This window comes from Ziziphus jujuba, chromosome 9 (assembly GCF_031755915.1).
Source record: "Ziziphus jujuba cultivar Dongzao chromosome 9, ASM3175591v1".
Classification (NCBI taxonomy): domain Eukaryota; kingdom Viridiplantae; phylum Streptophyta; class Magnoliopsida; order Rosales; family Rhamnaceae; genus Ziziphus; species Ziziphus jujuba.
In genome coordinates this window covers 26,082,654-26,100,000 of record NC_083387.1, presented here as the reverse complement: position 1 = coordinate 26,100,000, position 17,347 = coordinate 26,082,654, and the positions used below count along the sequence as shown (strand labels likewise).

At 25.9% G+C, this 17,347-nt stretch overlaps 1 protein-coding gene across 5 annotated transcripts in view; it reads right to left on the bottom strand.

Annotated features, from left to right (window-relative positions):
* LOC107427902 (MADS-box protein JOINTLESS) overlaps window positions 1-8,049 on the bottom strand; it is an 11,601-nt gene extending 3,552 nt beyond the window's left edge. Inside the window, exons 1-5 of one of the 5 annotated variants that reach the window (XM_048480134.2) lie at window positions 7,838-8,049; window positions 7,132-7,375; window positions 1,483-1,561; window positions 232-293; window positions 37-136 (exon numbers count right to left, since the gene is read on the bottom strand). In XM_048480134.2, the coding sequence (XP_048336091.1) occupies window positions 37-136; window positions 232-293; window positions 1,483-1,561; window positions 7,132-7,313 (423 nt within the window). In that variant the 5' untranslated portion in view covers window positions 7,314-7,375; window positions 7,838-8,049. Of the gene's footprint in view, window positions 1-36; window positions 137-231; window positions 294-1,482; window positions 1,562-7,131; window positions 7,376-7,623; window positions 7,804-7,837 lie in introns of those variants that run through there. The other 4 variants (XM_048480135.2, XM_048480137.2, XM_048480136.2 and 1 more) reach the window with 4 other exon arrangements.
* Between the last annotated feature and the right edge of the window lie 9,298 nt (window positions 8,050-17,347).

Sequence of the window (17,347 nt, the reverse complement as noted above, 5' to 3'; positions counted from 1 at the left end):
CAAGTAATCAAAACAGAGAGCAAGCCATCACAAAACCTTTATTTTTATGACGCGGCTTAAACCTCCTTCAGCCAATTTCTCAAGTTGTTTCAAATCTTCAAGGTTTAATTCTTGGAGTTCTTCCCCTCTCATCCTCCTGCTTAGCAATGGATTTAAGTATTAACTAATCTTGAAATTTTATATGCTAATGTTCACGATTAAAAGTATCTCTGCAGTAAATTATTTATATACCTGAGCTCGTTTGTTCTCTCCACAATCTCGTTGCTCAACAAGTTGTATGCATTGTTCTCAAGCTAAAAAGGCACAAACAAATTTGAAGTCATGAAGGGTTTCTTGGTTTGCTTGCTAAATACCCTAATTCAAGAGCAGCAGTTCATAAAGCAAAAACATGTAACCATGCTCCAAAAGTAAGGATTAATAAATATTAAAAAGTCTAGCTAATTCCTTTTTCACAGACATATATAGTCAGGGATGATTTCTTAAGCAACTTTGCTAATCTTAAATATATCGAGCAATTTTGATGTGACATTTTATTTTCATATTCTTTTTTCTTTCATATTCTTTGCTATTTTTGGAAAGACTACAAACACATTCTTGTTTAAGTGGGGGAAAAAAAAAATGACATAAGGGGTTACTTAACATTGCGCAACATAAAATTACAAATTTGTTTAAGAGATCATTCATGATACACAATAAATATTTTTATGTGCATATGATATAAAATGGATTAGTAAGAATAAAGCTTAGGAACTAGATTTTATATATTTTTAAGGTCTAGAAAAGCACATAGGGCTCTCTTTCTTTTGATGCTTAATTGAAATGCTTAAGTATTGTTGAGAGATTTAAAATTTAATTCAGAAGGCAAACGATTTTCCTCAAAGGTTATATACATTTCCTTTGGAGCCATTATGTATGGCAAATAAACTGCTTCTTTGGAGACTTCTGGTTTTGTATCATGAACTCGTATATCAGTTTTATGCTAGAAATCAGCCTATGGTTTCAGATAATTTAACAAGTTGGATTATAAGTTTTCGCCCTAAAAATATATATCCTTTTTCTTTCTCCATGATCAACCAAGGGGTAAAAAGTCTTTGAGGAACAGCCTAGTGGAAAGCCTCTATTTCCTTGATCAATGATCGCGAATTCAAATATCCACTCCAGCCCCAGCATCAAAAATAAAAAATAAAAGATTTATTTAGGGCTTAAAAAAGAAAATACATATTATAAGAAAGCTTCTATTCTATTCATATTATACTGAAACTCAAATCAAAATCATTTAGACACATAAGCTCTTGTTCTATCCATATCATACTAAAATTCAAATTAGAATCATTTAGAGATATACTTTTCTCAAATTAAAATCATTTAGAGATATATTTTTCTACTTATTTAAGTATTCGATGACTCATTTCAGAAACATGAATGTTTCATCTAACACCGGAAGAGGCATTGCACACCTACTAGAATAAGTCATTTTATTACCTCTAACTCAAGAGATTGTTGGCTCAGTTTGTCCTGGTTTTCCAAATGCATATTATGCTTTTCAATAACTTGCTGCATACTATAAACCAAAAAGAGAAAAAGATATTAAATTAAATTAAATAACAAAAGAAAAGAAAAAGATATTCCACCTACTCAACCAATTAAATCAAAGCATGCTAAACAAAGGCATAAAAGGTGTATGACAAACTATATTCCAATTAAAGATTTATAATTTTGTAGAACCTAGTTAAAGAGAAAGTTTTTTAATAGTTAAAAGGGTTTGCCTTCCATGAAATAACAACCAAAAATACAAAACAAAACAACATGAAGGTGATTAAATTAAATTAAAAAAAAAAATTGGGCTTTGTGATGCCTCCAAAAGCTAAATACTAAAGAGGAGCTCTTTTACATAACACGTTTAAATTTGAAAGGTAGAACTGATTTGTATTGGAGTGGACTAACAAATTTAAATTTGATTGAATCAAATTGACTAATTAAAATTCAACCAAATTTGGTTGGACCAAATTTAATATAGTCTAGTCTAGTCTTTTTGAAGCATCTCCAATTGCTTTTTAAACTGCCAGAATCGCTTTACCACATTAGATTAATATACAGCCATGTATCAAAAAAATAAAACAAAATAAAATAAAAAATCTTCAAAGAACTGTCAAACAACTTTGTCAAGCTAATGCAGCAAAATCAAAAACAGATATTGTCAAAGAGACCATCTACTTTAGAAGGTTTGTTAGGTGATTAAGCAAAAAATAAAAATAATCCTCATCAAAAATATAATTTTATTTAAAAGGAAAAATAAATAGTCACATCAATATTAGACAGAACCATTGGAGATTAATTTTTGACCATCTATCAAATAGACATTCACATAGACATCAACTCCTTTCAAACTTTGTGTAGTGTAGGTAGCAATCTATAGAGTCATTAAAGATGCTCTAATTATCTCATGTTGGCCTTAGCATCGTGTTTAGCAAGGTAAATTGCATTAAGTGTCCATTTGGTATAGCTTATAAAAGTACTGCTTTTAGCTAATAAGTTTTTGATTGTAAATAGAAACACTGCTTTAAATGCTCACTGGTTTCCTATATAAGCTAAAAACAGAGTTTTTCTAGAAAAATCCAAATTTTAGGCTTCTTTAAAACAGTTTAAAGAAGCTGTTTTTTTTTTTTTTTGGGTCATCAAATGCTTATTAACTCTTGTCAAACACCTTCATTTTTAGGCAAAATAGCTTTAGCCATCAAATAAAACTCTTGGGCCCAAAAAAAAAAACAAAAAAAATGCACTGCCAAACAGACACTAAATTATTGCTTTTTGAATCAGATATTAGATATCCACATTTGGAAAGCTAATGAAATAGTGGACCAACACCATTTTGGACAAATACCATTATTTAGGATTCAGTTTTACGTTTATCACTAAATAGAAATTATTATGAAGCATCGCCCTATCTTAATTTTTGAAATATATTTCAATTATATATGTGAAATATGATGTCATTTGTTGATCAATATTATTGACTTCATTGTCCTTAGTTGTCAGTGTTTTCTTCTACTTTTGACAGATTTATGTAATTTATTATTTTTATTATTTTTAAAATAATTTAATAGTAACAAGTTCCAGTATAAAATATTGTACGGATTGGTGAGGGGTAAAAATAAAAAATAAAAAATAAAATAAGTTTTAGTATAAAATTCTACCACCTGAAGTATTACACAAAAAATAGAAAAATGAAAAATAAAAAATTCTGTGACCACATTGTGACTAAAAATCACATGACTAGAAACTTTAGGTTATAATTAAATAAATTTTTCATAATTAAAAGCACACATTTTAGTAAAATCTAATTTTGTAACCAAAACTTTTAATCCGATACATCATTTTGGATTTGGTTGAGAAACATTTTCTTTTTCTTTATTTGCTGGCTAGTTGTGATCAAACATGAAATTTAATCAAAAAATTTGGTTCTGACCAATTTTTTTCTTTGGAAAGGTTGTGACCAATTTGATTTCAACATTTTCATTACTAACAAAAAGTGAAGTGGAAAGAGAGGTGGGGGGGGGGGGGGGGGGAACAACTCTTCCATAATCACTTGCATATTTACAAGATGAATGATTAAGTGCAGTAATCAAGTGAGCTTAAGCTAAATATGATGTACTTGAGTTAAACTTTATATATGCATGGCAATTTTTAAGCCATAACAACTGAAAATTAATATTTGTCAGAGTTAGGGTTTGGTATGGGAAGGAAACAAACTTCCCTTTAATGGTCTGAATGTGGTTAGATAATTTGGAAAGCCCCAAGTTAGATTTGGTGGCTAAACCAATTTCACATTTTCAATTATATCTTCAACAAGAGAATGCATAATTTTGATATTATTGAATATTCATTTTCTATTATTTGTACTCCATGAAAATTGTAACATTTTGTAACTATGTGTAGTTTTGCCCTTTAACATAAAACAAAATTTCGGTTTCACAATTATAGGTGGTGGAATTCTAACAAAGAATCTTATAAGAGGTCAGGCTCTAACATCACTTTTTATAAGAAGTGAGTCCAACTATACATGTACCAAGTTAGCAGAAAAAGTAATTATTTTAAAATATATAATACAAAGATATTCAAGTCGCAAAGCATGTTTTAGCATAGGCTATGCATAATTCATATTTTATTCGCAATATTTTTTTCATTTTTCTTGGTATATTCTGATAATATTTTTGCTCAACAAGGGTAGAAGGATAATGAAATAGAAGATCAGTGTTAGGATGGCATGTAAGTATATGTACATCAGCAATATGATTAAATGAGTAAATATTTATGCGCCTGTCTCTAGAATGTTCATTTTATGTATTAAATGTGACATATCTAAACTAATAATATGCGCAGGAAGTATCAATATGGTTTCAAAATGACATGGATTCTGCTTCTTTTTTTTTTTTTTCTCTGTCCACTTTCTTACTTTTTTTTTCTTTTTTTTTTCTTTTTCATATTTCTGTATATTTGTTTCTTCTTAAAAAATGAAATATATATTAAAACATGTTTAATTTAAAGCTTAATATTTTTAAAACTTAATATTTTTTATTTCTTTTTTTATAAAATGTTGAGATATTATTTATTGGATTAACAATTCAGGGTTACAAAATAAATGTAAACAAGGATTAAAAAATAATAATAATAAATAAATAAATAAATAGTTGATCCTAAGTCCAAAAGTGATGCCTTTCTGTGAAAACATACATATATAGACTCTATATTACATATATATATATTTTGTTGAATGACTCTATATTATATAACAGTTTATGAAAAACATATGACAATTACTAGATTTAAATTTAAGATAACATGTCAAATAAAGTTGGTTCAGTTGGTAATGCCCGTCATACCCACATCCGTCAAGTTGTGGATTTGAGTCAAGTTGTGGATTTGAGACACACTACCTTTCTTAGATTAGGAATTGTTGTAATGGTACAAAATTACGGCCATATTACTGGAGACAAAACTATATGAATTATTAAACATTATATGAATTACTAAACATGGTTTATCTCCTTAATCAATACTTACTTTTGAAAGTACAACAAGCAATCCATCTATGCAGGCGGTTTATCTCCTTAATGAATACTTACTTTTGAAAACACAAAAGGCAATCCATCTATGCAGGCAATGATATTTATACAAGATATTTAGATAAGCAATTTAAGCTTGGTTAAATGGTTTATCTCCTTATAAAATTTGTTTAAAAGTAAGAAAGTTATATATTTACATATACGAACAAATTACAACATTGAAATTTGACCAATGAAATGTTGCACATATGAGCTTCTAAGCTTGACTTTACAATCTCAAAGAACACAGCTTGGCTCCTCTCAATTGGAGACAAGATTATTAATTGAGAATCTCATGTTATACACCATATTTTATGCATATTTCACCAATAAATTCACCCTTTCTAATATGTTATAAAACCTTATCACATTGTCTTATTTTCAAAATATGTTACAAGCAAAAATGAAACCTATCTTCTCTTCTTTTTCTATATTTCTTCACATGACTTGAACATAGACTATGAACTAAGAAAAACCATAAGGATATCACAGTTGATTAGCCATGTCCAATTCGTACACGGTTAATTTTTTCTTTAAAATAAGTCTGTCTGTACTTTAACTAATTGATGAAATGTCTAAGATTGATATATCGGTCCTCATTAATTAACACCAACCAAAAACGTTATAGTTTGTCGCAAGTATAACAGCACAAACTTATAACTAATTTGCCCGTTTTGAATTAACATTTTCTTAAGTCTACACTAACGATTCAATCTCACCAAACGCTAAATGCATCTTGTTTACCTTCAAAATAAAGATTAGGTTTCTTATGTATGGATGTACTTCTAATTATTATACTCCATCTTCATAAAAATTAACTTGGAAGCTTTTATATAGAGAAAATGTATTATTCAGTTTCATCTTCTCACAATTGCTAAGACTCAAAAATATTTACCCTAAAGTTCCTTGTAATTTTAAATCCATATTTAGACAACCAAAGACTATTTTTCTAGGTCTTAATCAACATTTTCTCTAATTTGTGATACGTTGATTTGAACTTAAAATTTCTTGAACTTCTTTTTGTGTATTTGTATTTCAATAGACGATGTTCAATATATAGGATGCTAAGTATTTTGGTAATAAAAATGAAACTTTCTATCAATAATGAATGATAAAAATATAGAGACAGACAGAGTAATTCTGTGACAGGCAGCACCGCACATATTATTATAGGTGTTTAGCCTTTTTCAAATAAAATGTTTGAAGGAGGCCAAACGCACACTATAATGTGGACGTTCATTACAGAAAAATTATAGACACAAAGTTAAAGTAAATGATAACCATGAGTTAGACCATCAAATAGACTACTCACTCACTATAGAATTATGTATTTTACTATCACAATAAAGCATAGTCTTTATACTGTTATGTTCTACATACAATCTAGCACAAAATATTAAAAGGGTAAAATACAATGACACAGTCATCATATCATGAAATTAAGAAGAGAGTACAAATTCATTTTTTGCAGCTTTATTGTCAGAAAATCATGTAAAGCGACATCTATATATATACACACACGAGACATTAAAACAAAGTAAGCTTGTATGGAAAAACTGGAAACAGTTCCCATATGTTGCACTACATGGTGTACTACAAAGCTGGCACTGGTACTTTAAGAAGAAAAACCATATATATATATATATATATATTCATTAAAATTTGCATGTATACGTATATAGTACAACAACCAAGGTGTAAGTAAAAGCAATCTTATTATAAAAATAAAAAATAAAAAATAAAAAATAAATAGAAAAAAAAAAAATTTATGCGCACCATAAACTACCATATGTTGCAATATGCTTCATAACAAAATATGGGGATTTGAAAACATTATATGTGTAGCTCTAGGATAAAATCATAGGACTCTATTTTCAATAAAATAAAATAAAATAAAATAAAATAAAATCATAGTTGAGTTTCCTTGAACCATATTATAGATCTCCACAATTAATTAAGAGTTAATTTGAGAAAAGATCTATTTAAGATTTCATGTGAACAAAATTAAAAAGTTGGAAAATAAACAAACCTGGAGCTGGCGTAATCAAAGAGCTTTCCAGTAGCAGAAAAAACAATGAGAGCAATCTCAGCATCACAGAGGATAGACAGTTCTTTAGCTTTCTTGAAAAGCCCTCTTCTCCTTTTGGAAAAGGTCACCTGCCTCGCCGTTAGGTTGTCGATCTTCTTGATCTGGATTTTCTGCCTCGTCATTTTCCCCAGAAAATTAAGAAAGAAAGCTGTTTTGTTTTCCGAAGCAAGCAGCAGAATCCCTTCTGCATAAAATCACCAAAATTACCCCTTTTCTTTTCTTTTATATGTACTATATGTTACTTGGATAGTTAAATAGAAAATAAAATCACATTAATAAACAAACCAAAAAAAAAAAAAAAAAATCTCCAACTTTGCCCATGAAAAAAGAAAGAACAAATTTTCCCTCATACCAAACAAAATAAGTTGAAGAATCAGGGAAATAATAAAAACCAAAAAAGAAAGTAAAAGAAAACTGGGTATGAGAAAATACAAGTTATACTATTTAGGTAAAAAAAGAAAGCCCTAGGACCAAGGAAAGCAGAGAAGAAGTATCAGATGAAAAGCTGGACAGCCTACAAATCCAAAATCCAAGCTAAGCTCATTGAGTCTGCAGATTAATTTTCATATCGTCCAAACTGAGAGCTTATATAAAGACGAAGCATATAAATAAATATAAAGAAAATACCAAGTCTAATTTTAATTACCTGTATTATTCAGTTTTTCTTTGTTTGCATCTGAGTTGACCGTACAAGTTCTTTCACACAAAACCACAAAGAAAACCAAAGCCACCAATGGGTAGGGAGAGAGAAGACTGAAAGAAGACGACCTCGTTCTAGAAATATAAAAGATTCCTTTTCCGGGCAAACAAGGGAGGTTTTTCTCTTTTTTTCCCTTTTTTTTTTTTTTTTTTTTTTTGGCCTGGATAAATAAGGTTGGAAATTGAATAAAGTAAAAGGGCGATAAATGGACATTCTCCTTCTTCTTTTTTTCTTCTTTTTTTCTTTTTTCTTTTTCTTTTTCTTTTTTTTTTTTCAATTAACCAGTACACAAAAAATGTGGTGTTTCATATCACCATTCACACTGTGCATGTGGAATTCACATTTCACATGATCTGATTGTAAAATAATTGGTGCATTTTGCCATGAATTAAACATGTTTTCTTATTTTAGTATGTGAATTTTATATTTTTTTTCACAAATTTTAGTATGTGAATTTTATATTTTTTTTTTACTCTAATTTCTCAAATCGAGTTTCACTTCAAAAATGGTTATTAAACATGATTAATTTAATGATCATTTATATAAGCTATATTTAAATTTAAAAATCAAAATGTCAGAAATTTTAATTTAAAAATTAAAATACCAAAACTTATTCAAATAAGAAGAGAAATGCACTAATTATCTTTTATTTTATCATCATATCACATTGCTAATGATTTTAGATTATTAATTTGCATTGGACATGGTAATTCAAAAAAAAATTACCAATAATATGGTATATGGTGTTTGTTTGGTTCAGTTACCTTACTATATATATAAATAAAAAAAATTATATATTGGACTGGGTATTAGTAGTGATCCATATGTCATTTAGACAACTTGTCCAAAAAAATTCACAATCTCATATTAATTAAGTTTTTAGTAAAAAAAATAAAAATAATAATGTATGATTAAATGTAATACATTTGTGATTATTATAACACCATTAATTTGTCAATTGTTGGTAATAAACAGTGAAGTTTTATAAAATATACATATATATATATATATAATAATATAATAATACCCTTTCCTCGGACTAATGGCTTGGGATTGGGATTTTTTTATTTGTATTAAAAAAATTTTATAATTTTTTAATTTTTCTGTGGGGACAATTTTTTATGGTTAGTTTAGCTGTCCGTACAGATACCCATGCTGCATCACTGAACAGCATCATGACATATTTGTACCCTCGTACCCATCATGTTTCCCACACTTCAATTTCTCACGGTATTTTTATCACCACCACGATAAATTGCTCCTTAATTTTTATCAACAGTTGTCTATTTAACTATAATAATAATAATAATAATAATAATAATAACAATACAAACCAAAAAAAAAAAATTTATTTCTATTTGTCACAGACAGAGGTGATAACAATTGTCAGTGGGATTGAATATGGATACAGCAATTATTAATTAAGGGATGTTATCAGCATTCTTTTTTTATTTATATATATATATATAATATATTTTGAATCATTTAATTTACACTCCTTGTTTAATAGGAATTAATTTAAATTCCTTAAATGTCTTTTTTGAACCTTTTTTAAAACTAAAAGAGTGTAAAGTTTTTGTTATTTGCCAATTGCCACTGTAGCAGCTGATATCGCTCCTAATATCATATCATTTAATATTCAAACTTTAATAAACAAATTTGCTATAAATATATTATTCAACAATTAACTTGGATTGTTTAAAACCAAATATTTTCATGAGAAAACAAATGATTTTTTAACATTTGCTATTTATTAAGAGTGAGCTTGAGATTGCTTTTATTTTATCTGTTTTTTTTTTTTTTTCTTCCGAAGCATTTAAAGTGCTTCTTAAAAAAAATTATATTTTTTTTGTATTGGCAGCATTTATTAGAATTTTAAAAATACAATCAAATACGCTTTAAGCTGTCCAATCAGTTGTTGATTTCGCTGTTAATAGTAATTTTCAAATATATATATATATATAAAGAAATTTACAGTATTTTGTTGATTAAGTTGTCCTTTTATGTTTTTTTTTTTTGGGACAAATATTAATTTGAGGCGTTGGGATACTGACACAAGGTCCTTGTCCGACTCCACCGAATATCAATTGAGGCAGAACCGTCCTTAGTGACTTTTAGTCGCCCAAAGATATTTTTATTTTTTATGGTAAACCCTTAGAAATACTTTATTTTTATGTACGGCCTGAGTATAGTCAAGAGTACTCTTCATATTTTATTTTACTTTATTCAAGATTTTTTTATTAAAAAAATTATAGTTGTTTATGAAAACATTAAAAAAATAGATGTTTAAGAAAAAAAAGCCATCGTTCATGTACTTTTAAGTTTTATTTTATAATTTTTGTAACAGTAATATGTTTTCTGAAATTCTGAATATCGTTAACAAATTCAATAGTTTATTGTTTTACAATTTCTCCATGGCTTATGAATTATATACGATGTTATGGTTCTACTTGGTCATTTGGTATGACTAGAATATAATTTTCTGTATTTGACTAGCAAAAAATTGAAAGTATTTATTTAGTTATTCATTTTATTTTGAAAGGATTAAAAGAGGCTTTATCGGGTATTTTCGTCCCATTGAGATTATCGAAACGAGAACACTAACTAAATGCATTTATTAAGTATGTAATGACTGTTTTTCCTAAAAATCTAACATTGAAAACTAAACTTAAAGCCCCAAAAAAATGAAAACTAAACTGTTAGTCTGATTTGAAATAGACATTTAAATTACTATATGGCTCATGGATCCCATTTAGCACTCCCACTATAATATACATCTGTATTTATGGCAACATTAAAAGCGGAAATAAAAGGTCAGATAGCATTTTTTGTAATTTTTAAAATTTTAAGATTATTTATTAAGTTACCTACTCGCTTAGGATCCAATATAATAATGAAGTTAAATGGTGTTTTTGTAATTTTTTAAAATACTATGTTTATTTACTAAGCCAACCCTTTATTTTTAAATGTTGCATTTATTCCATTTAAGCTTTGCCCTAAATGGAATTAACTGAATTTTTTTTTTTTTTTGCCTATTTACCATCTATAATTTTATCTACCATATATGAATCTATCTATGTTACTTTCTCTTTGTCTCTCTAACACACACACAAAAAAAAAAAAAAAAAAAAAAAAAAAAAAAAAAAAAACCATGCTTTTCCTTGAATTTTAAACCAACTTTATCAAACCTTATAAAAATCCATAGTTCTCTCTCAAACAACACATAAAGCCTTTACTTTATTACTTGCACATCAAACAAAAAAGAAATATTTACTTAAAGCCCATTACTTTGTTAATTTAAATACAATATATAACGCGTGTACCTAGCAGGAAAAATATATGTATAATAAAAAAAATATTGAATGAAATATTAAATTTAAAAATTGATCGGAAAGCTATGGAAGATAGAGAAGTTAATAAGAGGTGGTGTTCGATGAAGATCATATATGATGAACCTTGTAAAAATAACTAATGCAGCAACACTACAGGTGAAGTTTAAATTATGGAGTTGAAGTTAGCTGATTGAATTTTGATTTGAATTACTTTATTTTTTGAATTTAAACCAAACACCAAAAAAAAAAAAAAAAAAAAAAAGGAGGAAGAAACTTAAACAATGAAAAACCTACACTTGATTACTCTACAATTCTCTTAATGCATTTTATCCTCATCTCTTTTTAGGAATATCAATATCATAAAATTATTATGTAATTAAATTTGCTTAGCACACAATGTTTAAATTTATGTAAAATAATATTTTCATATTTAATTTATTTATTTCTTTATTTGTCATATATATAATATTTAAGTCAAAACTTTTATGAGTACAGCATGTTTTCCTACGTCGTTTTGTCAAGTTTCAAATAGAAATAATATAATATATTACAAGCAAAATTTGAGTTATTATAGTAGCTATTGTAATTTAAAATACCTTGTTTAGTTTTATAATTTTGTGCAAAATAACTACTTATTTTGCATCTCCCAGTTGAGTATACAAGCAGCCTATTATTTTAGTTTGTACGAGTTTAGATGGAGAATCTTAATTTTTCAATAATTTTAATTTACTTTCATCTTTTAACAATTAAAATTCATAGTACGGATAAAAATAACGTGAAAATAATTGATTTTAGTATAATTTATTATTATGTTTTTTTTTTCCATGTAAAAAAGGAAAAATCATTCATTTGTTATTATATCAGGACATTTTAATGGAATTTGGTGCAAACTACAAAGTTTTGTAATATGTTACAGGGAAAAAAAAAACATTTTTACAACATGTTGCATATTGTAGAAATCCACATCAATTCTATCATAATGTCTTGATAAGAGACAGTCTGTATATAAATCTATATTCAATATGCTATATTTTTAAGAAAAAAAGAAAAAAAATTGCTAAATTCTTTTTGAAATTTGAAATATAATTTTTTTTTGTTTCAAAATGTATTTTTAAATACTAAACTAATGTAAAACAAAACAAATAATATTAACCAAATGTTTAATGAGGGAAAATTATAATAAGAACAAATTAACTTCTGTTGAATCTACTTTGAAAGAAAGTATTAGTATTCTTATAATACTATTACATATTTTCAAATATATATATAATGTATCCATGAGAATGCACCTTCATGTCCTAGGTTAAACCATACCTCAATGAAATCTCATTTTTTAGTTTCGACTATGTAATTTTGTCCAAATATTATATTTTTAACACTACTAAATCTTTATTATATGCATGGAGCAGGTAACCAGCACCTAGTATATATATAGAATTTTGATCTTTTCGGCTACCTAACTCATTTTATAATATTATATATTCACATAACACAAAACTAAATAAGGTAAAAAAAAATTTAATTTTAATTTCATTAAAAAAAATAGTGCTATTTAAACACCATGTCTTCTATTAAAGCATTCAAACTCCCCTTTTTAGTATTATTTTTTTAAATTATTTTAAATTAATATTATCATATATGATTTATCAATCCTATCCTAAATAGTCGATAATAAATTGAATTAAATAATTCATTGAATCATTACTATACACATATATATATACACTAACTTACATTTTAAAAATGTATACCATTTTTTTTTTTTGGGGCTAATTTTCTAAATGGGTACATATTCATACATTATTTTATTTAAACACTTTACAATCTCTATAAATTTATAAATCGATCCATTATTATTACAATATGTTAGGCCTCGTTGCAGGACATTAATTCAACTCAAATATTCAACAATATTTAATCTACTAAGTTAATCTAAAAGTGATATTAAAAAAAAAAAAAAAGTTAATCTAAAAGCCCCTTTGGAAAAAAAAAAATTTCTAAATTCCCTTTGGGAATAGTTAAGTAGTTTTTTTTTTCTTTTTTAATATATCCATAATGATTCTAATTTAGAGAAAAAAAAAATCAATAATGAGTAGGGCACCGAATTGCTTATCAAGGTATGAGACAAACTAAACATATTATCTTTGATTAATTTCTATTGAGCTTCACTTATCTTTTAAGAATTTACTTATTTATTTTAGGTTATATTATAAAATAAAACATATTTTCAGGCTTGATCTAATAGTAAAATCGCTGAAATAAATATATCTTATGGTTCTAAAATCCTTCATTCCCTTTTTGTTTACAAATTATATTATAATATTGTAAAAATAATAATAAAATAAAATAATAATTGATTATTTTTGTCCAACCTAAATTCTTTGCTTGTTTTTCTTCTATTTTTGTATATGCTTATTTTTTATCACAGAAAATATTTAATCATATGTGTTTTATTTGAATTTAATTATGTTTTATAAAATTTTGTTAATAAAATGAATACATATCATTCACTGGATTGATAACATACATTTAGAATTGAAAAACAAACATATACAAGTATAGAAAAAAAAAACAAAAAAAAAAAAAAACAAAGAAAGGATCCTAATTCATCTTTCTCACATACCTATTAAAAAAAAAGGAAAAAAAAAAAAGAAGAAGAAAGTCGATGTTATAATTTGTATTAAATAATTTGATATATTTACAAATTTATAATTGCAAGCAAGTTACAACTTACAACATAAATCCATTTACATTTAATCAATTGAAATTAATTTAGCTAATATATCTTTCACATTTATATATAATATGTAATTATAAATTTGAAATATCGAAAAAGGAAAAAATGATTGTAAATAATATATATATATATATATATATATCTACCCAAGAAGAGAAAAGCTCAAAAACTATTTATTTCTTTTATTTATTTACTTTTTCTTTAAAAGAAAGCTAGTTATTTCGTGCATGTCTAAGTCGCAAGTACAAAAAATAGGTTGGAACCTCCTAGCCAAAAAAAAAAAACATAATAATAATAATAATAATAATAATAAAAAGAGGTTTGGAGCTTGCAAAGGAGAAGTTAAACTTCAGTACGTAAAGGAGTTGGCTGGTCTTGCCGACAGTGTAGAAGATGAGGTTGAAACAATAAATTTGTACACGACGGGATTTCTAATTATTTCCCCCCAAAAAAAAAGAAGATGATCAAGGAACAATGACGAGCTGTACATTCATAAATAAAAACAAACGTATGTTTCCAATTTCTGGCAGTGGCACATTTATTTGTCACTTTTGTGCAGCATCTTTCATTTGACAAGCACATAGGCAGAATTATTAAAAAAATAAATAAAAGAAAATAGAATCGAATATATATATATTTTTTTCCAATAGAGTTATATGAGTCATATATAATTAATTTTATCAAATCAAATTTAACCTTTTTTTTTTTTTTTGGTGAAATGGAAATAGAATCGAATATTATATATATATATATATTTTTTTTTTCAGTAGTGTTTATGAGTCATTTATAGTTAATTTTATCAAATTCATCCTTTTTTTTTTCGGAAAATTAAAATTCTCCATTAAAAATACATAAATTGGACCGAAATGACAGAAACAGTAGTTTACGGGAATATATGAAATTAAAAAAATAAATGCTAATTTTGTGCTATTCCGATAACTGATCTCCAACAAAATTAGAAAATTAGGGCATTTACAATTTTTATTCAAATACTGAAGAAATGTTTTCCAAAAACATTGACATGCTCTAAACCCTTAACTTCATGTGTTAGTTGAAATCTACATATTAAATGATACTTTAAATAATTATTATTAAAAAAATTATTTTTAAAATTTTAGAATAAAAAATAAAAAATAAATTATTTTTAAAATTTATCTTATAAAATAATGATCATCACTAATAATAAAAAATAGTAAGATTTAAATCAATTTTTACTTTGTTTTTTTTCCTCTTATTTATGCCTCTAAGAGATAGCAATATATACGTATTGATGAATCATCTTTTGTGTCAATTCATTGTCTAAAACTTATTAATTATGTTAACAATTTTCAACTCTAACGAGTACTTATTTAATATTTGCATTAAATAGAGGTTGGCCGTTTTAACCTATTTAATGAAATATTGTTGTTTTGTATATTACGAATTTATTTATCATTATTTTTTATTTTTATGTAACAATTGATTAACTTATTTGTGTCCATTTCAAATCAAATAGATTAATTTATTAGAGATCCATTTATAATTGTGTTAATTTTGTTGACATTAATAATTTAATCAGTGAGTTATTTTCCAGATAAATTCTTGTATGGAACTCAAATTGTAGTCTCTATCCTATTTCATATTCTCCTCAGATTTTATAAACTGTTCTATTTTAATTTCGTTTTACTATGTACGAAAAGATAATAACAAAGAATGATTTCATGAAACTTTGATTAAAATAGATAATACTTAGAGGGAAAAAAAAAAGTGCAAAGTATATAATAACTTAAAAAATTAAATAAACTATTTTCGCTGAAACTTTGTCTAGGAAATATTTGCAAGTAGATGTTAAAAAACAAAAAAAAAAAAAAGAAATAGGAAAAAAATGAATTTTTTTATAATAATTATATTTTCGGGCCTACTAATTTGCTTAATGTTTCATAATAAATCATGTTATTTGTCTCATTAACCTTTTTTAATTACCAGCATTTTGCTAACTGATGTCATAATAGGTATAGATAATAGATAAATGAATTTTAAACAAGTCAATAAAACAACAAAAATCCCCCTCTCCAAATTATCAAGGAAAAAAAATTCAAAAAGAAAAATAAAATCACATTAATTTGTTTAAAAAAATAAACAAATCAATAAAATAATATCATATCAATGATATCCAAAAAGTTGGTAAATTGGAGAAAAAATAAAGTTTTTCAATAGCATTTCTATGTATGGAAGACTTCTTTTGTTTTTGGGGTAAGATTCTATTTAGAAGACCTGAAAGAAGTAATTTAACTTTTTCATACATTCTGTACAAACAGTAAAAAGAAAAAAATAATGATAATAATAAATTGAGAGAATAAGGGGTGAGAAATCGGACAAGTGGGCTGTTGATGTGCATTTATAGAATAAAAGGCAAGCAAGGAAGATTATGTGATGCTAAGTCAAGTCTATATGACTTGTCTGATAAATATGAATCACGTTTTGTGGGTCTATGATTTTGACTCGCCACTACCCCACCACTTGTACAATTGCCAATTCAAGACCTCCATATAAAATACGTACTTTTTGGGGTGAAATTCCCAACTAATCCCTTATAATGTGTATATATTTTGACATAATCCTTTGTAGATATTTAAATAACATTTTATGTTTCAAAAACTTTTTTTTTTCTAAAATATGCATCGATCTAAAATTTAGAGTTCAAATCATACAATTATAAACTTTGTAATTAATCAAATTTATTATTAATATTTTTTTGAATCGCAGAATAAGAAATTCAAATTTGGATAACTTATTTATTTTTAATAAAAATTCAAATTGGATATTCCCGTTTATTTTTAATTTAAGGCCGTTGTTTTCTTGGATTCAAATTTGTGTATGATTCTCCTATTTTCAATATTTTCTAAGAATTAGAAAAGAAAACAAATTTGGTTTCTTGGGACATGACTAATTTTAATATTTTTTTTTAAAAAAAAAGAGAAATAAATTCATCCTTAAATTATTGTAGAAATTTACGTTTCATCCATATTTAATTTTTAGCCATCACATGCCTTATTAAACCTGATTTTTTGAACATGAAATGATCATTATTATCTATCTAAGTTATTCCAAAAAAGACAATTCATAAATCATGACTGTGTATTGTTCAAGAAAGTTTTGTATAATTATGACATATATAATAGTTTAAACAAACTTGAAATAATTTATCCTACACAATATTTATATACATAAAAAAAAAAAGAATACTTAATTTCTTTTTCGGGTTCCTTGAATTAGTAAATTTATTTTTTCTAAATGTGGAACTCATGGATTGAAAAAAAAAAAAAAGAAAAAAAAAAGAAAAAAAAAAAGCATTAATATGAACTACTTTCTCTGACGGAACTTTTAACTTTCTATTCCAAAGAGGGA